This window comes from Abramis brama, assembly GCF_963993115.1.
Source record: "Abramis brama genome assembly, chromosome: 13".
Lineage (NCBI taxonomy): Eukaryota > Metazoa > Chordata > Actinopteri > Cypriniformes > Leuciscidae > Abramis > Abramis brama.
Genome location: NC_139975.1, coordinates 7,394,680 through 7,417,216, shown reverse-complemented (window position 1 = coordinate 7,417,216; position 22,537 = coordinate 7,394,680). Strand labels below are relative to the sequence as shown.

Genomic DNA, 22,537 nt, shown 5'->3' with positions numbered 1-22,537 from the left:
CGTAATTAAATCACATCTAACATAAACATTTTGTTTTTATAATATATATATATACACATATATATACACACACAGAGATACGAGCACACACAAACACTTATATAATATGTATAAATATAATAATATATACACACACACACATATTATGTAAACAAAAACTTTTATGTTAGATGCGATTAATCGTGATAAATCGATTGTAATCGATTTGTAATGTCTCGTATGTCATGACGTAAACGTTTTTTTTAACCGTTTCTTTGAAACAAACTGTTTGAAATATCCGATTTACATTTCCCAAATTCCCATCATTGGCTTTGATGTCTTTGCAATAGTAGATTTACCATAAATCCTTACAGTGCTCCATTTACCATGGTGAAAATACATAAAACCAGGATTGATCCCCTTCAAATGATTTAATTCATGTATCATTAGAAATGTAAAATAGATCGCTGAACTAGAAACGTCCCTGGTTTTCATTTCAGAAATCTGGTCACCTTAGAGTGTGAGAGAGTTTTAAAGTCCAATTCAATTGTATTGCTGCACTAAAAGGGAAAAATGGGTCAATATCCAACCGTATAGTTTCATTAGCTACTGAAAACAGGTCTTGTGTTTACGCCTCTGAGCTCATGGTCTCCAACATCCCATTTCTTAATCTGTCACTCCTCTCTTTTGGTCTCTATATGACCTCCCTTTCTCTCTCTAGCAACAGCTGTTGTTGTGTAGCTCTTCCTCAAACCCCCTGCGGGCAAGAGAAGTGAATGCAACAAACTCAACCCACACCACAAGGCCGGGCGCCCAGGTCCGCTGTGGTCCTGTCTGACCGACACATCAGTGTGATTACAGGCAGCATACATCAGTGAGGTTCTCCCCAACGAAACCCAGCCACTTACCCTCACAGATTCACCTCACATTCTTCTTTCGCCCCGGGCGTTCCTCAGCCCTTCACTGAATAAGATGAGCTCATCAATTCAATGCAACAGAGATATTGATTCAAGTGAATGGTGTTATAACCGTAGAGACGCCTGAGGACATCGTATTATGCCGATGCGTTCATTAATATTTGCTGTAGAACACAGACAGAGCAGGTTATCCGGTGGAGTGTTCAGAAATTCAGCATGGATCTGTTGGTCTGATACTGCTGACGAATAAACTTACAGCTCAGTTACCGCAAACCGTGAAAATGCTGCTATTCAGGAATTCATATTAATTAGTCATCATTTGGCTAGATCTGAAATTCAGGATTGGTTTGAACAATTACTCTCTGATTGGCGTTTTTGGCAGGTGTCATTCATAAAAGAACCATGCAGGATGTTAGCCAGGCTCTGTGCGCATGCGCAATGGGTTTACAGGCTTGAAAGCGCAACACTCTTATGACATCTCGTAACTATTTTACGTTTTAGCGAATTTGTGACTAAATGGTTAGGTTTAGGGGTGGACCTTCATGCTTATGTTTTTTTTTGTATTATAAAAAAATCATAAGTTTCCAAACACATCGAATAAATGTATAGGCCTACCAAATCACTTTGTAAAATGTTAAAGGGTTAGTTCACCCAAAAATGACAATTCTGTCAGTAATTACTCACCCTCATGTTGTTCCAACCCCGTAAGACTTTCTTTCATCTTCGGAACACAAATTAAGATATTATTGATGAAATCTGAGAGCTGTCTCACACCTCCATAGGCTTCTATGGGATCGAAACTTGCCAGCCCAGAAAAGTTTTCATCGTTAAAATAGTCCAAGTGACTACAGTGGCTCAACCACAAGTTTATCAAGCGACGAGAATACGTTTTGCGCGCAAAAAACAACAAAAATAACGACTTTATTATCCAACTATCCATTTTCTTCTCTCTGGGCCTCGTAGTGTTTTTGCGCAGCGCGTCTGTGTTACACGTCATCACGCATCACACACATGACCAGCGTCGGCCAATAGTGAGCCTACGTGGTGACGTGCAACACAGACGCGCTGCGCAAAAACACTACGTGAACCAACTAGAGGCCCAGAGAGAAGGAAATGAATAGTGGAATAAAGTCGTTATTTTTGTTTGTTTTTGCGCACAAAAAGTATTTTCGTCGCTTGATATACGTAAGATTGAGCCACTGTAGTCACTTGGACTATATTAACGATCTCTTTAATAACTTTTCTGGGCCAGCAAGTTTCGGTCACCTAGCAGCCTATGGAGAAGTGATCAGCTCTCAGATTTCATCAAAAATATCTTAATTTGTGTTCCGAAGATGAACGAAGGTCTTACGCGGTTGGAACAACATGAGGGTGAGTAATTACTGACAGAATTTTCATTTTTGGGTGAACTAACCCTTTAAGGTTACAGGTAATTTCTGCCTGAAAAGGGCGCATTTACTACGGTACATCCTGATAAGTATATTCTGCTGACATTGTAATGTTAACTGTTGCTCATCCTGACAAATAAGCACATTTTCTCGGACAAGTATGCCTGCTTAAACTATTAGTGGATCATCCTGTGGCTTGATCATTTCAGAAAGATCGCTTTTTGATAGCGTTGCAGATTTAAATGTAATAAGTATTGCTAATGTTCACATCACTTCAGAAGAGTAACAACACTGACAGCCTCCCCATATTGCTAGTAATAATGATTTCTCCTTTGGGATCCTAAATATAAAAAAGGTTCCATAACAGGTGGGAGACGTGCTTTATTTCAATAGGTATAACAACAAGTGGTGACTGTGAAAATACTTATATAAGTATAATTTAATAAAACATATTTACAATAAGGTGCATATGAGTATTTCATAAATGGGAATTTTTTTAGGCAGGCATCTTTAGGGCCCTAGATAAATGTGAATTACGTATGATCTGCGTATTGTAGTGTGCTGTTGTCACCTGGCGGCTGAAAAGGAAACTACAGTATTATTTTGAGCGTCTTTTTTTCTTTTCGATGCAGAGGTAACAAACTCCATTTATATATAATACGTGAATTTATTTGTTATGTTGATAAAATGATGAATACATGTATGCATCGGTTCTTATTCAGAATCGGTTCTTTAAAAAAGTCGGATAAAAAGAACAAATACAGGAACCGAACGACGTTCGGTTCATCTAACGATTCAAACCGCTACTGAATCAACATCGTAATTATTTGGATTATTTGGATTTTACTAGCCTACCTTTAAACAACACTTGTAAAATGAATTGTCTGTAAAAGTTGGTGGGCTGGATTTTTTTTCCTAGTGTGTCATTATAATGTTGCAAAGATCCCTATTAAACTTTCTAATTTTCATAACCAAAAGCTATTGGCCTGACCTCTAATATACAAACACTACTTTTCTCCACACAGATATTACATATGGAGCAATAAGGATTCTCGACATAAGTAAATCACATTTATTTTACAACTGGTTCAAAAACAATCTTGTTTTAGTTAGACAGCTTTTTAACTCACAGGGCAGATTTTTTTAACCTAACTAGTATGTATAGTAGAGTATACCTTGGGGAAAAGTATGGTCCTTCATAGCCTAAGTAGGCTATCTCTAAATTCCTCGCGATTCCTATCTCCATAAATATGTAATGAATTTGAACTATAAGGAACAGCAACTGTTATGCTACATGGTAGTTACAATAATCACAAATAGCATCTTTGTCAAATAATGATATTTGTTTTAATTACACTTTTAAAATGAAATAAATAATTGGAGGATGCGGGCATCGATCCCGCTACCTCTCGCATGCTAAGCGAGCGCTCTACCATCTGAGCTAATCCCCCTACAAAGACTGCAGTGGCGGAATGATATCTGTGGGACACCTGATAGCGTTCATGTGGGTGTTACACTACAATAGTACCGGCGGAAGTGAGTAGAACGAGCGCGCGGCCTGTTTCGCATAGGCGAAAATGTCGAGCGGGGTGGGAAGTAAGTGTAATTTATTTCATAAATAGATTAACATTACAGTCTGAAACCAAAATCACTTTGTAAATTGAATTCTGAAGTATTTGATCATATGTGAGAAGAGCATCTAAAGCTCTTAATAACGCCGAGGTGAGCAATATAGCGGTTGCGCTAACTTAATTGGCTTCATGATAACAAAGACGATCTATGTTTACATTTTCAACACACATTTCTCTCTATTTTTAAACAAAATGTACTATTTTACGTTCTCTATATGTCATAATAAATGGTTCGTGTCGTTTTAAATAAGTCACTAAGGTCACACTACATGAGTGATTAGCCTTTTTTATTGTAAACAAATTTCCCCCTAACATTACACTTTTGTTATAAATTGAACTAAGTTACAGCGAAATAAAACTCATCATTTGAACCCCTAACTGTCCCTGTAGAACACAAGATGCTGTCGCTGGGTCCGACTGAACCCTGGTCTATTCGGGAGAAACTCTGTCTCGCCTCCTCAGTGATGAGAAGCGGAGATCAGAACTGGTAAGAATAAATAATTAACGCACATGATTCATAGAACTGTAAAATTAAAGCGTGTTAAATAATTCAGAGCTTTATCCTGTATCACCCTTAACCAAACGTGGGGCTTTTACGTTTAGAAATGATTGTGACAGTTATGTTAATTGTTATGATCAAGGCAATAAACAGATATTGGAGGATGCGGGCATCGATCCCGCTACCTCTCGCATGCTAAGCGAGCGCTCTACCATCTGAGCTAATCCCCCTGTGGTAGACATGGAGGTGACATCTGGGGAGGCACCCAAAATAATCTCATTTACTGTGTTATTTGTATTAAATTACATATTTCTGAAATAGAATCACTTTAAAAAAAATTAGTAATATTTTTCCTAATTTCAAATAATAAATTGTATATGATCATTTATAACTTAATTGATAATGTTTTATATTTCATGACTTTAGCCACTAGATGGCCTTATAGCTCTATATGAGCTGTTCCGCTGGGTACTAAAGTCATTTCTCTTCCGTGTGCATTCAGATACACATGTAAACATTATAAAATACTCTCTTTTTTTGGTAAATTTTGAGCATTTTTAGGTTTTTCTATGTGTACTGAAGCATTCCTTACATCAAATTGAAAGGATTTGTTACTTTTTTTAAAACTCCTCCTCCCATTCAAATTTGTGTATTCGTGGTTCAAGTGCGACAAAAGTCCTAGGGTCTTGGACCCCTCTGATGAACACTCAAAAAAAGAGTTTCAGCTCAAAATGACCCGAGGGAAGGATGAGGATAATGTTTTATTGTTGAATGTGTCCGATACACTGTTATTTTTTTGTCAGGGTGTCTGTAAGCAGAGCCATCAAGCCCTTCTCAGAGTCTGGACGACCCCCTGACTGGTTCTCCCAGAAGGTGATTCATATTATTGATTATATCCGTATTAGTGATCTGCTGAATGAATCATGTTTTAACGTCAATATGACCTCTGCAGCATTGTGCCTCCCAATATTCTGAGCTGCTGGAAACCACAGAGGCCCCAAAGTAAGTGATTCTCTCTCTCTTTCTCAAAACATCTGTGCTGAGCAACTTTACTAAATCTTGCCATTGTTCTTGCAAAACCCAAGAGTTAAAGTCCTCAAACCATCTGGTCTGTGTATACAATAAAAAAGAATAATCAGCAAAGATGTACTTTATATTTGTGCATGGAAAGCGGTAAATACGTGGTGAATGATTTTATGGCTTTTCACAGACTTTGTGTAATTAGACTTCACACTATTATTTTAGCCAGTATCATTGGCAACCAAAACCATCTAATTCCCATCATTCACAAGTTCATTGGCAAGTTTGGCATGTGCTCTCCCTGCAGACGTAAGCGGGGTGAGAAAGGAGAGGTGGTTGAGACCATTGAGGACGTGATCGTCCGGAGATTGACAGCAGAAAGAATCGAGGAACTCAAGAGGCTGATCAAAGACACACAGGAGAAGTACAGGTGCGTCTCCTCCTCCTTCTCCCTCTCACTGTCTATATCTGCCACTCACATGTGATAAATGTATTCTGTACCTTCAGGAAACTGAAGAAAGAGGTGGATTTAATCCAGGCAGGTCATATGGACACTAAACTGGAGGAGCTGTGGGCAGAGATAGAGCTGTAAGACAATTCTGCACTGTTTCCACATTTGTGCTGTCATTTCATCCTCTTTATGCTAAGAACTGAAATTTCTTCCAGTATGATCTAGTTTCAACCACTCTTGTTGAAATGTAATTTAATAAACATTGTCATATTATGTTAGCGATATCAGAGATGTTCAGAAGTTATCAGAGCCCCATGATTGTATAAAGATTATTTTTATGAAATGAATGCACTATATTTCATTTCAACAATATTTTTCAATGCTATTTTGAGAGTTTTTCATGGAATTAAACAATATTCACCTCTAAATTATGCACAATTTATGTCTATATATTAAGATAAAAAATTTGGTATTATATATTTGTATATTATATATTTGTTATATTATATATTATACATACATATTTATTTATTTATTTGGACATTGTCAATGACTACTTTTTGTCAAAGTTTAGATTTTGTTTTGTTTGAAATGTTGATTTGAAGTTATGTTGGTTTAATGCTTTAATCGCGATTAATCAGATCTAATATAAAAGTTTTTGTGTGTATGTATATATATATATATATATATATATATATACATACACACGTTTACTCACACACATATACTTTAGATCGTTAGATATTAATCGATTTGACAGCACATAGAGAAAGCATTTTGTTACCCATAATCTAATTCAAACATCAAAATTTAATACATATGTGCATTGTGTGTGGGATCATGGGATTGTGTGTGTTTTCATGCTTGTCAGAAAAAAGAAGCAGGAAGAGGAGGAGGCGGAGCAGAAGAAGAGGGCAACTGAGGCGGCCTATCAGGGTGAGATTTACATTCACTCAGCACTTTTAAAAGTTAATGCCTTCACACAAAAAAGTTATTTTGAATTATATTAGTTTAGCAGTTCAACATATTGCCAATGTATTTTCAAATAATATTAGTTCAACATGGAGCTTATTGCAGATATATTAAATTTTTAATACTAAGAAAATTCAGTTTTTATTACTTTGGCTTATTGCTGCCAGTGAATTAATGTTTATTTTGCAGAATTATTTTTATTTCTCTTGTTCTCCAGTTCGTCAGGCAGCTAAAAACACTCCAAAGAGAGTCCCCAGCGTGACGGTACGTTCTCCACCCGATGCTAGCTCTCCCAGCATGGAAGTCTCTCAGCCAGACACATCGCAGCCAATGACGGAGGAATCCTGTGCCGTTCCCATGGTGAGTTCCTGCTTCTTTTTTATTAACCTTTTAACTTGAATCTGACTTAAAGGGGTCAAAATCATGATTTTTTTGTCTAGACTCAAGGAGTGACCGTCTTCATGCCTGTGTCAGAGGTCACGGGTTCAGGGCCTAAAGAGCCAGGTTTGGGCGCTCTAGTGGACGACTCCCCACAGAAGAAACACCTCGCTCCGAAAGCCACACCACCTCCCTCCCCGCTGCTGTCTGAACTGCTGAAGAAGGGCAGCCTCATCGCTGCCAGCTCTAGACTGGTGAGTGAGGGGTACTGTAAAGCACTCAAAGTTTAAGCCTTTGGATTTAAGATTTAAGAGGCATGTCACAGCAAACAGGCTTGCTTCTTTCCCAGGCACATTTTATATTTCTCAACCCTACTTTTATGTCTGAATCATATTGTCTTATAAATAAAGTCAAGAAAGATTCCATGGTAATCAACATACTCTAACGTTCACAAAGGAAACTTTCCTCTTCAGTCCAACCAGCCCATTTATTACTAACTAAACTGCAAACATTAACATTTAACAGCTTTACATTGAGTATTTGGATTTGTACTTTTGCTGCATCTCGCACATGAGCAGCATGTTTTTTAAAATGCTGTGTAGTACAACTTTTAAAAACACATCTTGAGACGTTGCATTTTTCTTCTGCATAGACAGCCAAAAAAAAGGCCATCTTGCCAATGGTGAAATACCCTTTTAATACAGTGGAAACTGTCACTTGCCACCAGTGTTATTTTAGTATTATTTATATACTATTGTAGTTTTTATTATTTTTAATGAGCTATTTTTGTTAATTTCAGTTTTCATTTTAGTTGTAGTTTAATTTTTAGTAATTCTGTTATGTGCTTTCATAATTTATATTATGCTTGTGTAAAAATAATAAATAAATAAAATATTTTAGTTTTAGTTTTTTATTTATTTCCAGTTAGTTATTTTTGTGCTTCAACATAAGCTTATTTCAGTTATTTGCAAAGACAGCATTTCTAGTTTTTCATATAATATTTGTCATGCAAAAATGTTTTTAATAGTTTGTTAATGTTTTTAATATTTTCATATTAACTCTGCGTACAGCTAATCTATGAAACCTTGACTCACATTAAAAGTGGAGAATGTGCCTGTAGATTTTGTGAATGGTTTGTCATACTGTTCTGTGTGTGGGTTTGTCGTGCAGGTGGTTGAAGGCGATGTGGCCACAGGTTTGAGTAACGGATCTCATGTCGAGCTTCACACCTCTGCAACCGCTCTGCCTATTAATCAAGACATCACAGCAGGTAAACACGAAAACACACTTCTATCTGCTTGCTTGTACGTTTTAAATGTCCCTCTTCAACGTTTAACATTTTCTGTGTCGGTGAACAAACTGAATTTTAAGTTATTTTGACTGCGTCCTGTATGCAACTTTTAGATTTCACGCCCGTTGTATTGCATTATTACTGTGTAGTTTGAGTATTGTGAAAATAGCTTTGGCTTTAGTGTGCGTGTTTGTAGCGCTATATGTGTGTGTGTCTCTATGTCAGATGCTCCTACATTATCTCGTCTGTTGGAGAGCTCCACCCCAGCGCAGAAACCTGTCAGTGTTGATCCCCCTAAGTCCCCCACAGTGGTCCCGCCAGCCCTGGGCCACCTCTCTGTGCCTAAAACAGGTCTCTGATCTGATTTCCTCTCTTCAGCACTCTCTCTGTAGGACAGTCAGTCTGTTTTTGCTCAGGCAATCTGTTTCCTGTTTGTGTCATGTCATGTGTAAGCTCATCCAGTCATCCTCATCCAATCACAGGCTGGACTTTTCTGATTATATTCTAGAATAACAGGAAATACTGCAGATTTGTTGAACTGCAGGTCTAATATAGAACGTCAGAAGTATTTTTATACAGAAGACTTTTATACATTTATTTTTGAATTCTAGGTGTACACTAAAAAGTGAAATATTATTATTATTATTATTTATTTATTATTTAATACATTATAAAATATAATTTATTCTTGTGATGCAAAGCTGATTTTTTTTTTTTGCATCATTACTCCAGTCTTTAGTGAGACATGATCCTTTAGAAAGGATTTTTGATGAATAAAAAGTTCAAGAGAACAGCATTTATTTGAAATAGAAATGTTTTGTAATATTATAAATGGCTTTACTGTCACACTTGATCCATTTAATATGTCTTTGCTGAATAAAAGTATTAATAAAAAAAATAAAAAAAATGTTACTGTCCCCAAAGGCCAAATTCAGCATTTAAAAACATTGATGTGTTTTTTCTTCTCAAAAAGAATAATCACTTCTTCTTCAGAGCACTCCATAAAAGAGATGAAGCATAGTAAGAGTGAGTGTGTTTGTTGGCACGCGCAGGAGCCGCAGCTGTCGCTGAAGGTTCTGGAGCAGAGGCGGTAATGGCAGGTTCGTCCACGCCAGCGGAGGTGGAGGGGAAAGAGACAGAGCTGGTGGAGGAGGACACAGTGGTGTCGGTGTCATACATGGCCCACGAACTGGACCTGGAGACTGTTGGAGACATCATTGCAATCATAGAGGAGAAGGTATGCACACACAAAAACATATACAACCACCTATGTGGTTTTAATGCAAATCCCCTGTCCTTATTAACTGCTATAAATGGTTGTAATAAACAAGCTGTCATTCCAAACCTGTAAGATATTCATTCATCTTCAGAATACAAATAAAGATCTTTTTAATGAAATCTGAGAGCTTTCTGTCCCTCCATTGAACGTCTACGCAACAACCACTTTCAAGCCCCAGAAAGCGAGTAAAGACATCTTAAAGTAATCCATGTGACTCCAGTGGTTTAATCTAAATTTTATGAAGTGACGCAAGTGCTTTGTTTCAGCAAAAAAACAAACATAATTTACCACTTTATTTACAAAATATTAATCTCCAACAAGGTCAAGGTTTCTCTGGTTTTCCCAGAGAAAACAAACCATCTCCTTTATTGTTTACGGCGAATGCAGAACGTGTAGAAACAAAATGTGACTACTAAATTCTTATAATGTTTAATTAAAAACAGTAAATGAGTGTAAAAGTGTAAGTGTAATGAGTAACACAACAGAAACAATGCAAAAGTGACATATGAATGTTACGTTTAGTATTTAAACTTCTAAATGTAACAAATTACAAGAGCTCTCCAACCCCACCAAGTGCTTTCATGGTTTCCTTCAAAACATTTTTCTTCAAACAGAAATAGTTGAAAAGCTCTTTCTTTCTGTTGCCATATCTGAAACAAAGTAATCAAATGGCTCTGTCTCAGGTGGACGACCCTGTGGAGGCTCTGGACGCAGCCGCAGTGGAGGCGGCTCTCTCCCTCTGTGAGGATCCAGCGGTCGGGGGACACCCCCTCACCAGCCCCTGGGAGTCACAGTCTTTTAAGGCAGATGAACCGGAGCCCATCGTCCAGCAGAGCGCCGCCCCAGCGGTCACACAGAGCGACCCTGACCCTGCCGATGTGCAGGGAGAAATGGAGGTTCTGGAAGAGGAGGCTACAGAAACTGAAGCGGTCGACGGAGCAGCAGGGGAAGCTGTGACGCCCGTCGCCCCTGACGCAGGGCAGAGCCAGGACTGTGAAGTTAAGATCGAGAGGGAAGGAGAGGGAGAAGGAGGGATGGAGGAAATGCAGCAGGAGATCAGATCCCCAAGTCCAGCTGTGAAGTGTGAGGTGGAGGACTGGGTTCAGCCAGAGACAGTGACGCCCTGTCTGGACTCAGAGGACAGCTCAGCCTCGGCGAAGGACACGAAGGTATCAGCAAAGCAGCAGCAAAATGAAAATGTTGTTTTCTTATACAGTTCCGTTTCAAAAGTTTGGGATCAGTTTGGGATCATATAATATATAATACTTTTATTCAGGAAGGATGCTTAAAATTATTATTTTTTGTTGAGCACAAAATGAGAAAATAGCACGGGGTAAAAACACACCCCAAAGGTGGTCTATACAAAACATGCATCATATTTCAAGTCTTATGAGGTCATTTGATAGTTTTATGTAAGTAAAAGACCAAAATGTAAGTTATTATTCACTGATAATTGTACGTTTGGTTGCAACTCTCAAATATTTTACGCAATTGAATTTGTGCCCCATTCAAATATAGTCACACCTGGTTGATTCAGTAATGAGATAAATAGGCCATTTTGCAAAAAGATCTCCTGTCATCCGTGAAAGAAAGTGAGTTAAAGAATTAGGGTGAGGAAATAATGACAGATTTTTTCATTTTTGAGTGAACTACTCCTTTAAAACAGCAAATCCCAAACTTCTTTGTCACTCATACCCTTTTTGTTGTAATTTAACAACACCTTCGCATGTTCATGGTTCTCTCATGTCAGTTAATGGTAACATAACATGCAGATAAACAAATAATCTATTTAATCTTTTTTTTATTTTTTTATTGTTTTATTTAGATTTTTTTTCGAATTATTTACTTATTTTATTAATGTTTTTTTTGTTTTTTTACACTTCATCAACTCTTGAAACTGCTTCGAAAGAAAAAAGTGAAACGCTGTGCTAATAATTTATTACGTCTACGGTTTATTTTTCTCTTTCACATGATGTAGGAGGTTAAAGAAGAGGATGGAGGTAGTGAGGTGGATGTGGATGAAGGGATGGAGATGAAAGAGTGTGGCGATGTGGACGGAGAGGGTGCGTATCTCTCGGAGGTTGATCCTCCTGCCAGTGAGAGTGAGGATGGATACGGCAGTCACTCCCAGCGCTACACTACTGCAGACTCCACTGCCAGCAGCCCTGCCTCATCTCAGTTGTGAGTGTCTGAGTGCATGTTTGTGTGATAGCATACACTACTTTCTTTTTTATCTTTCACCTGCCTTTAACAATTTTCTCTCTCTCTCTCTCTCTCTCTCTCTCTCTCTCTCTCTCTCTCTCTCTCTCTCTCAGCTCAATGTGTAGTGAGGATCAAGAGGCCTTGCAGGCTCAGAAGATCTGGAAGAAAGCCATCATGCTGGTGTGGCGGGCAGCAGCCAATCACAGGTGAGCTTGGAATTCTTACTTAACACAGTTGCTGTTTTATGATAACTAACGACCTATAGATAGAAATGTGTTTGTGTAGTAGCCTATGTGTGTATCATTTATGGTTTTGTGTTTCAGGTATGCAAGTGTGTTTCTGCAGCCTGTGTCTGATGACATCGCCCCTGGTTATCACAGCATTGTACACAGGTACCAAGCTTAGACTGCTTTAAATATAAGAATCTCTCATTCTTTTGAGTATGTAGGGCCTATGAAAACTTGAAAGGAATTCTGAAATCCAGTCATAAAAATGGAATTTATAACATAACACCGAATGTCAAAATTTGGATGAATTAAGCAAAAGTATGTCTGTACAATTAATTTAATTGTGATATGGATGAGTGTCTTTGAATATTATTAATAATATCATATTAAATCATAATTCAAAATATTAAATCATAAATCCTGAAAAAACTGAATTAACACAGAATTTCTGAAAAAAATTCAAACATTTCATAGAGCCCTATCATTGTAAAAATGTTAATAAATTATTAAATTGTTAAAATGTTATGAATTCAGTTGATTAGACATGCTTTTGATTATTTAAATTTAATTAAACCGTTAAAACAAAATCCAGAAAAATTCTAATGGAAAACATGGAAACTGGGAAAAATAAAACTGAATTTAGGGGGGGATTTCATAATGGAATCCCCCAAAAATTCAAAAAATGTTTTATAGAATCCAGAAATATTTAAATTAAATAATAATAAATTATTAAATAGTTAAAATTGTATGAATTCAATTGATTAGACATGCTTTTTAATTATTTAAATTTAATTAAACAATTAAAACAAAATTCAGAGAAAATTAAATGGAAAACATGGAAATTGGGAAAAATTAAAAACATAATTGAGGAAATTTTTTATAAAAATGGATTTCATAATAGAATCCAGCAAAAAATTAAATGGAAAGAAATTGAATCAAAAAAAAAAAAAAAAAAAATGGAAATTTGAGAAATTTTTTGATATTTTGGAAAAAAATAAAATGCATTTCATAGGGCCCTAAGTAAGGAGTTTTTCTATTGGCTAATAAGGTTTCTGTCTTTCCTGATTTCTCCACCTCCTCAGACCAATGGACCTGTCAGCCATCAAGAAGAACATTGAGTCTGGGCAGATCCGTACAACAGCGGAGTTCCAGCGTGACATCATGCTGATGTTCCAGAACGCAGTGATGTATAACAGCTCGGATCATGACGTCTACCACATGGCCCTGGAGATGCAGAGGGATGTTCTGGAACAGATACAGCAGTTCTTGGCTACTCAGCTGATCATGCAAACATCAGAATCAGGCATCAGCACCAAGAGCCTGCGTGGAAGGGAAGCCAACCGCAAACAAGACCCCAATGAGAAGGTTAGAGACACACATGGATAGTCACACACACACACACACACACACACACAAACCTGAGTGGAAACAAGACACTGTGGAGAAGGTTGCAGGAATAACAACACAAACACACAGTGAGCACCATAAGGAGACCCATCAATCACACTATGCTTTCAGCGCTAATTATTTGGCCAGTGACATTTAATAGTTTTTCAATGGCTTAACAAACTTATATTGATGTATTTCCTATTTAGTTTGTTGTTGGTGCGTTAGAACATAAAAGGAACAGGTCCGTGTCAGTATAGCTGGTCATTTCGTAATATAAAAAAATTAGAGCAGATCATTCAGTGAGACAAAAGAGAGCTCAAAGAAGCAGGAAGATCATTAGAAGGTCTTTAAGACTGTTATTTTAGTATTATTTATATACTATATAGTCATTAATATTTTAAATTTACTTTTATTTTGAAATTTTCAATTCTTGAAAGTTATTTTTAATCATTTTAGTTTTAGTCAACAATAACACTAGACTGTTGAGTGAAAAGCATGTGCAGTTATGAAGAGAAATTGCATCTCTAGAACAAATCAAGATCCAAGACTGGGGTTTTTTTTAGAGAGCAAGGCTAGAAGCTTCAAACGCCTCAAGGACAGGACATCAAAGTACATCAAAGAGTCTGTGGACATCTGAAGTGAAGTGTTGTGGACAGTGAAACGGTTTAGGAAGAGCGAGAGTCAAAGAAAGGAAAGTGAAAATCAGCTTCCTGTGCGCCACAGCATGGAGCTTTATCTGGGAGGATGATGCTGTGGGGTTGGCTCTTATATCTGTATCTGGTGAAGCAGCATGAATTCAAGTGTGTCCTGAAAACATCATTTTTACTTGGGTAAAACCTTTTGCCTCCAACTATCGGTTGACAATGCCACCAAACATACGGTTCCTGCAACTTGACCTGATTTCAGTCCAGCTGAGAAAGAATGAGAAAGCACAAACTGAAGCATCATCAGAAAATATAACTCACGATGTCTTTAGGCTGCAGACTTAATGGCCGTCGGTACACTCAGAATGGATTTGCGGCCATGAACTGCACATGACGTTGTTGTAATACTCACAGGTAATCTGCACAAATTGATTTTCTGGCTCTTAATGGGATGGCTCCGCTCAAATTGTCGTTTCAGCACTTTGTCCCTGAGCTAAGTTTTATTTAAAATCCAAAAATGCTGAAATGCAGGAAAAAGTGTCACTGTCCAAATACTTTCTGTATAAACTTGGATGGTGAATCTCACAAAACCTGTCAAAAACTTGTTCTGGTTATATTTTACCCCAAAACGAGAAGAATGAAATTAGAACCAGATTTTTAATTGTTAACAGACTTTTTTTAGTCCCTTTGTCAAATATAATATACAATGCATTCCGACATTTAGACGCCTTCAATTTATTTTGTTACATGCTTTACATTACCACATATTATGACAATATAAGAACCAGATCTGTGATAAGAAAAAACTGAAATGTGGAAAAAAAGGAGTCTGAATACTTTCTGAATGCACTTGACCGTTGATTTCGGGCTAAACTTTGGCCGGATATGTTTTCTTGAGATTGAATCAGAAGCAATTTGGTTTCCACACACTCCACATAGATGAAACGCTTTGTTATAGGACCCAAACAACAGATTTTTTTGTCCCTTACCCTCACTCACACACACAAGTGAACTACTGAAGTCCCTGACAGTAAGGTTAGCGTTACTTGCACTAACACACAGTCTCGTATGTAGACCCTGAGTCCTGCACACAAAGACCCTCATTTAGAGCCAGAACCACCTGCCAGAAGGAAAAGGAACAACTCCAAACAAGAAACTAATGAGAAGGTCAGTGATGTACACACACAAACACACTCACAGGTGAGAATCAAGGGCAATGACTACTGCACTACTAACCCATAATGAGACTTCTGCACAACTACTCCACATGCATCCAAGGTTCTCTTCCAGGTTTCCACACGGCACTGGATTTGTGGCTCTTGTTGTTCTGTAAAAGACTGAATCTGTGGTCCTATCCGTCCGTCCGTCTGTATATACACTACCGGTCAAAAGTTTGGAATATGGAAATCATTCTAATATGATGATTTACTGCTCAAGAAACATTTCTTATTATTATCAATGTTATTATTATTAAGTTTATTTTATTATTAAACAATTATTAAAACTGTTGCGCCGCTTAATATTTTTGTAGATTGTTTGTATTCTTTGATGAATATAAAGTTAATTTATTTGGATAGAAATATTTTGTAACATTGTTATAAATGTCTTTACTTTTGCTGAATAAGTGTTAATTCATTTTGAAAAATCTTACTGACCCCAAACTTTGGAACGATAGTGTGTATTATTGTGAGAACTATTGTAAATACAACTTGATTATTGTAAACAATTTATTTGTATATGTGGTGTAAGGGTTGGGTTAAACAGCCTTTTGGTGTCATCTGTTGTTGAATCTGTGTGCCATTTTTATTTTTTAACACACCAGACCAAAGTTAAGTGAAAGTTGTTTTGTTTTTTTGCATGGTTTGTTCAGTGATGCGTTCACACTGAGCTGTGTGATCAAGATCATTCAAATGACTGGACGCTCATTTCATCACCATCTTTTTGAGTTTATGTTGGAGTGCTGCGGTCGTCATGGAAACAGTTACAACACACTCTCACTTACATGAACACCTCATGTCTTCATCCGGCTAACACACACATAGACACAACTCTGTTACTCATCAACCCCACAGATCCTCCCTTTAGTATCTCCAGTTTTGGATTCTCCTTTTTCCATCTTTATTTCATTTAATCCTCCTTTTCTTTCTCATCTGTGTGTTCCTTGTATGTAAAGAAGCTTTCCAGGGTGACCAGATGACCATGATAGAAAACTGCTCCGTTTTTCAACACGTTTCATATGCGAGAGACTCTAGTTCAAAACCAGTGTGAAAGTCTGCGTTTTTGTTTGAATTCACAACCATCTGAAAACAAAATCCAACAGAAAACTGGATTCGTGGATAAGATGTTTTTAAGAGGACTGGCAATGTAAAAGATTTGTCAGATTCCCAAAAGCGAGTCTGCTAAATCACCTTTATTTATAAAGCACTTTATACAATACAGATTGTTTCAAAGCAGCTTCACAGTAATCAACAGAAAAAAAGATCAATGATTCAAACTTCATCAAAAATGAGACTCATTCAGATTCTGCTGTAAAGCAATCATTATTCAGCTCAATTCAGTTCAATGTTGATTCAGTTCAGTTCAGTGAGTGGCATCGATGTTGCAAAATTAATTAATTATGAACCAAAGTCGAATCGGCTATAAAGCAGAAAACTTCATAAATAAAAATGAATGACTAATATCATGAGTAGGTTTGTTGTTATAAGCGATTAGATCAAAAATGTTAGAACAATAAAATGAGAGCAATTTCTACTTAAAACTGCTGTCAATCATTTTACACATGCATGACAGATGTGTTCAACTTATCTCTTTATATTATGAAAGGAAAGCAACAGATTTCCCATACACTTGTCATTTAAGGCTAGATTGAATCACTGTAGTATCAGCATACGCATGTTTATTAATCACCATCAAACTAAGATTAAAAGTCAAGTCACCTTTATTTATATAGTGCTTTATATAATACAGATTAGTTTCAAACGAACAAACACAGTGTGATTATGATTCAGGCTGCATCACACTGTTTATTTTGGGAATTGGTATGTTTTGTCGGGGCACGAAGAAATATGAAGCCGAGTATCATCAGCGTATCAGTGAAAACTAATGCCATGCTTCCTAATGATATCTCCCAAGGGTAGCGTGTATAGGATGAAAAGCAACGGTCCTAGTACTGAGCCTTGTGGTTCTCCATACTGAGCTTGTGATCAAAATGACAGCTCTTTCTTTACTGCTAAAACTAATTGTTGGGTCAAATGACATCCTGAATAGAATTCCCTCAAGATACGTCTGGTCATTCTGGTCCCTTTGCACGTCTCTGATGTTTTCCGTCTCATGATCAGGGATTTAGATTAGTATACCTGCTGTATGCTCCCATAACACCTGCTTTTGCTCTGTTGTACATGTCTGTCTGTCTCTCTGTCTGTTTCTACGGTAGGTTTTAAATAGTGAACTCTCTTTTTCTCACTGTGCTGTTTGTCCTTCTACAGGACAGCCTCTCCATGGCCTCTCCTGCTTTCCTTCTCTCTCTCTTTGTAAGTATCCAGGCCGAAGATCACAAGATATTCCCCGTCCCCTCTAACCAAACATGCACACACGCACACATTTCATACTCTGACTCTGTTCTCTGATTGGTTAGATCTGATTGCTCGTTTCATGATTGAGCAGCATTTGCTCCCTGTTATGAACTCGTCCAGGTTTGTATGATGAAAAGGGTTGTGAGCTCCATGATATATTCAGCCAAATAATCCATTAAAAATGAGTATTGTCATTATTTATTCACCCTAATGTTGGTTCCAGTTCAGCTTTGACATCACAGGAATAAATTACATTTATAAATATATTACAATTGAAAACAGCTATTAATATTGTGAAACATTTCTGTTTTCACTGTATCTTTGATCAAATAATTGCAGCCTTGGTAAGCATTAAAAAATATGTGTGTGTGTTTGTGTGCCGATTTGGAATAACATGAGGATGAATAAATAATGCACATTTTTTTTATTTTTGGGTGAAATTTTCCTTCAAATGTTTTGGATTGCTTTTTCCTTTTTTTTATTTCTCTTCAAGAAACTTCAACTCTTCAGTGAGCAACTCACTTTTGACTATTAACACATTCACTCTTTCTTTACTATGAAATTTTTATGCTGTTTTACTGTTGTTTAGCTTTTCTGTTGTTTCAGCTTGTAGTCTGCAATTTCCTAACTATGTGTTGCAGCACTTCCGAACTCACTGTCTCTTTAAGATGAATATCTCATGTTCTAGTAACACACACACACACACACTTCCTGTTCTCAGGTAATAGCTAGTTAGCTTGGCTCTGATGGTCTGGTGTGTTAGGGCAGTGGATGACAGGCATTGGCTCACATCTTTCCTGCTTCTCTACTCTTCCAGGACGGAGGCACTAGAGGACGCCGCAGTGCCATTGAGGCCGACATGAAGATGAAAAAGTGAACTGAGATGTTTCACTGCAGCTGTCACGGAAGTTCAATAGGCTTTATTTCCCTGTTTCTTTAAGAAGTTCTGGCTACGTTTAGTTACTCAATGCCTGGGTGGTTTGATTCAGCAGTTCAACACAGTCTAATTACAGCTGGACATAAAGGACACGAAAAGAAGAGACTTTTTAAGGGCTCGACCCCCTTTCACCTTCAGTCCTAGACCTGAAGAACTGGTCCAGTGTGCTCTGATGGTACACTCACGGGACAGGTCAAACTGACCATGTTTATTTGAAGTTAGAGGAGTTGGTTAAAAGTTTTTGACTCTGTCACAAAAAGTGAGCCGTCATCACTGGTCTCTTAAAAAAGTTGAATGTACCACCATCATGACCACTAGATGGTTAGAAAGCAGATTGTCACTTTCTAGAGACAAGTATGAAACTTTACAAGCCATTGTTCAAGACAAAGATTGCTATCGCCTTATCACTTTGGGATGATGTAAAACACTGAGGAAAGAGCAATAAAATTAAGTTTTTTTCTTTTATAGGAATGAATAAGGATCCTCAGTTTCTTTAAACTTGATTTTTCCCCTAGTCAAGATCATTGATGCTTTGGTTTACAGTTTAAAGGCCTACTGTACTAGTTTCGTTCTTAAATAAGTGAGACTTAATTTGACATCTGTATGTTTAGAAAGAACATATAGTTTTGTACAGAGCCTTCGTGTACAGTGTTTTTGTATAGTGTTGTGAAATGTTTTAATAAAACATGAGAGTCTGCAAATAAACAAGATGTTCAATGGGGTTATTTTAAGAATAATTTATTCCACTTGTGCTTTCAAACAAAAATACTGTTACAAACGCTTCACTGGGAGACAATACCAGCTTGTCCCGTTCGTTTCAAAGTCACACACACAAAAAAATAATAATCGATAACTATTAATGGCTTCAACATATATCAGCAGACAATCTGAGCCTTCCTATTTCCCTGAACATCGGTAACAGTAGTGAAGAATCTGCAGTCACAGTCATACACACATGCCATTGTGATCGCATCACACATGCGCTGTCACCTGACAAATACAACTAGTTACAAAGTAGTGTTTGTTATTCTTTGATGAGCTTTTACAACATTATATAATCCCAGATTATACATGATTGTTCAAAAGTTTGGGGTCAGTACGATTTTTATACATTCAACACTTCTTTCAAAACATTTTAAAAATCTTTCCGACCACAAACTTTTGAACGTTAGTGTATCGGGTTTCATGTTTTTATTTATTTGTATGAATATTAATGATCTTTTAAGCATCATATAATGCAATATTATGACAGCATAGCTGCTAGAAATGTCAGCTTCTTTAAGTTTTAAACATCATTCTGTAAACTCTGAAATATACTGATGTAACAGTGAGAAATAATGTGCAAAATGAACAGTTCCTAAAGTTGCCCTCATCCTCTATATACCTCAGGCATTGCCTTCTCCTTATTTTACTCTTAATACCACAAGTTTAATAAAACTGAAGTACAGTAGGAGTGGCGGACGAGTAGAGCTTCCGTTTGATCAGCCGGTATTCCCGTCGGAGGCTCAAGATCTTCCCGCTCCCGAACAGGATCTTCAGCGGAGGCCATCCGCCCAGGTCAGGCTGCAGGACCACTGACACCTCGAAGGTCGGCGTGAGACTCTGATCGGGAATGACGGTGCCCAGCTTCAGTAGTGTGCCCTTGCTTTCCATGAACATGTGGATCAGTGCGCCCCGTATCCCACACGGCTCATCCGTGGATGAGCGCAGGATGTCTCCGGCCACGCGTGTGGTCATGTGCCTGGGCAGACGCAGCTCCTGACAGCGCAGACTCGCACCTTTAGCGTCGTAGAGGCACTTCTCGATGCGTTTGGACAGGTCGAGGTGAAGACTCATGTCTTCTCTTTCCTCCTCTTCCAAACTGCTCTCAGATCCCAGACCTGTGAATGAGTAAATGGGAAGAATGTGTCAGGCTCAGCTGATCAGACAGAAACTTTACGCCTCAGCGGTTTGAGAGTGACCAATGGCTCATTAGATTAGGATCAGGAAACTAACACCGTCAGTCTGTACAGTGTCATCTGATGATCTAAGCTGTTGGACTTCAGCAGAATTAATATGTTGCAAGTTTGGAAAACTGGAACAATGTACATCCCTGCTCATGGTGTCATCAATAAAATAATCACATGCTCTTTCAAATTGACCTTAATGAGAAATCTTAGGCCAGACAGTTCTTAAAGTCTTGATACAGGAAAGCTTTTGAACATTAAGATACATTTTTATACATTTTGTTGGTGCACTGCAGGCTATATAAATTGTCAATGTGAATATTCTGTTCATTGTATAGTAAAATAACAAAAAAATGGACAGGGTAACAAAAATGTCAACTGATTAATGAAAGTCAGGTTGGGGCAAGTTGTCACGTCTATTATGTGGTTGATGTGAATTATGCCATTCAAACTAAAAATAAAACTTTTTTTGTACACAAAGAAAATCACAATGATATAGCCTACATTACAATCTACTTTTCTGTAGATTTATACAATAAAATATAATTAATATAGATATATCAATATAGAATGTACTAAAATATGACACTAATTTGAGGCCAATATATTGTAATAATTTTAAAAATATAAAAATAAATAAATTAAATATAAACATATAAAACACGAGACAACTTGCTTCAACCGGTTTTCATTCAAAAAAAGATCCTAATTTAACATTTTTAAACTAGACTATGACTATCTAAAGCCAGCGAAACCAAAACGGAGACGGAGCGTCTGTGACGACATGCCCCGCTCTCCCTCACAATAGATCGTTTTACATTAAATCATTTAGCAGACGCTTTTATCCAAAGCGACTTCCAAATGAGGAGCGCAATAGAAGGATGAGATTCTTACTTGATAAGCTGTGTGCTTTCATGAGTCTGCCGCCGTGTTTGAGCTTGTGTCTGTCGGATCTGAAGCACTGTGGCAAGCTCAGGTCCTCTGGGCTTTCCTGCTCGTTTCTGACGGTCATCCCGTTACCGAGCACGAGAGCTTGGGTATAGACCATTTTAACGTGATTTCCTCCGACTGTTTCCCCGAGAGCTCGCCCAACTCGTCAAATGAGTGTTTCTTTGTTCCTTCCATGAATGCGAGAGGTTGAAATGTGTGGCTCTGACCCGCAGTCTGTATTTATACTGAGCGCTGTTGTTGTTGCATCAGCTGAGGTTTGTGGGATGGGCGATATGACGAAACCCCGTGAGAGGTTGCTTTAGTTTAGTACATGCAACCTAACCGGCTTCTTGCGTTTATACGTTTAGATTAGGTTTTATAGTATATTCAATTATATTTAGGCTATGTATATAGCATAAATATAAGCTATATATAGCCTAATATATATATTTTAGGCTACTTGTAGCCTACTAAAGCTACCTATAGCTTTTATATATATATAGGTTTTTATATATATATATATATATATATATATATATATATATATATATATATATATATATATATATATATATATAGCTTTAAGGTTCTTCATGAAACAATAGATTGCAACAAAGAACCTTTATTTTAAAGAGTAGGCCTATATTATATTATATTATATTATATTATATTATATTATATTATATTATATTATATTATATTATATATCATTATATTATATTGTATTATATTATACATACAAATAATTTTGGATTAAATATTATGTATTTATATTATGTAATGTTTTTAGATGTGACCGATCACTATATATCTTATTACAAAATTATATATATATTCTCAATTGACATAAGGTCATAAACATGTCTAAACTACTTTCATTTTAGC

General features: G+C 37.1%; 2 protein-coding genes across 7 annotated transcripts; one reads left to right on the top strand and one right to left on the bottom strand.

The window, feature by feature from the left end:
- Positions 1 to 3,767: 3,767 nt before the first annotated feature.
- On the top strand, positions 3,768 to 19,500 carry brd8b (bromodomain containing 8b). Of its 6 annotated transcripts, none has more exons than XM_084132197.1 (19): positions 3,768 to 3,880; positions 4,306 to 4,402; positions 5,218 to 5,287; positions 5,367 to 5,416; positions 5,742 to 5,864; positions 5,942 to 6,022; positions 6,757 to 6,821; positions 7,075 to 7,217; positions 7,298 to 7,489; positions 8,406 to 8,505; positions 8,752 to 8,877; positions 9,579 to 9,763; positions 10,489 to 10,974; positions 11,784 to 11,986; positions 12,121 to 12,213; positions 12,331 to 12,399; positions 13,317 to 13,599; positions 15,342 to 15,434; positions 18,657 to 19,500. In XM_084132197.1, the coding sequence occupies exons 1-19, from the start codon at positions 3,862 to 3,864 to the stop codon at positions 18,714 to 18,716; spliced, it is 2,538 nt and encodes an 845-aa protein (XP_083988323.1). In that variant the 5' UTR covers positions 3,768 to 3,861; the 3' UTR covers positions 18,717 to 19,500. The 6 variants fall into 6 exon arrangements, with proteins under 6 accessions (XP_083988323.1, XP_083988324.1, XP_083988326.1 ...); XM_084132198.1 differs by lacking the exon at positions 15,342 to 15,434 and adding an exon at positions 17,753 to 17,797 and having other exon boundaries at positions 3,804 to 3,880; positions 18,657 to 19,496; XM_084132200.1 differs by lacking the exon at positions 8,752 to 8,877 and having other exon boundaries at positions 3,804 to 3,880.
- Positions 19,499 to 21,891, bottom strand: LOC311094313 (DNA damage-inducible transcript 4-like protein). Its single transcript, XM_084132203.1, has 2 exons — positions 21,617 to 21,891; positions 19,499 to 20,656 (listed from the first exon to the last, which is right to left on the bottom strand). The coding sequence occupies exons 1-2, from the start codon at positions 21,768 to 21,770 to the stop codon at positions 20,205 to 20,207; spliced, it is 606 nt and encodes a 201-aa protein (XP_083988329.1). The 5' UTR covers positions 21,771 to 21,891; the 3' UTR covers positions 19,499 to 20,204.
- Positions 21,892 to 22,537: the final 646 nt, after the last annotated feature.

What these genes read in the sequence shown, in the direction of transcription:
- brd8b (XM_084132197.1), top strand. An exon ending in GACACACAGGAGAAGTACAG is followed by an intron (nt 5,865 to 5,941) that starts GTGCGTCTCCTC and finishes CTGTACCTTCAG; the next exon opens with GAAACTGAAGAAAGAGGTGG. An exon ending in AACAAGAAACTAATGAGAAG is followed by an intron (nt 15,435 to 18,656) that starts GTCAGTGATGTA and finishes CTACTCTTCCAG; the next exon opens with GACGGAGGCACTAGAGGACG.
- LOC311094313 (XM_084132203.1), bottom strand. Translation starts at nt 21,770, where the DNA reads ATGGTCTATACCCAAGCTCTCGTGCTCGGTAACGGGATGACCGTCAGA. An exon ending in GAAAGCACACAGCTTATCAA is followed by an intron (nt 20,657 to 21,616) that starts GTAAGAATCTCA and finishes ACTCATTCACAG; the next exon opens with GTCTGGGATCTGAGAGCAGT.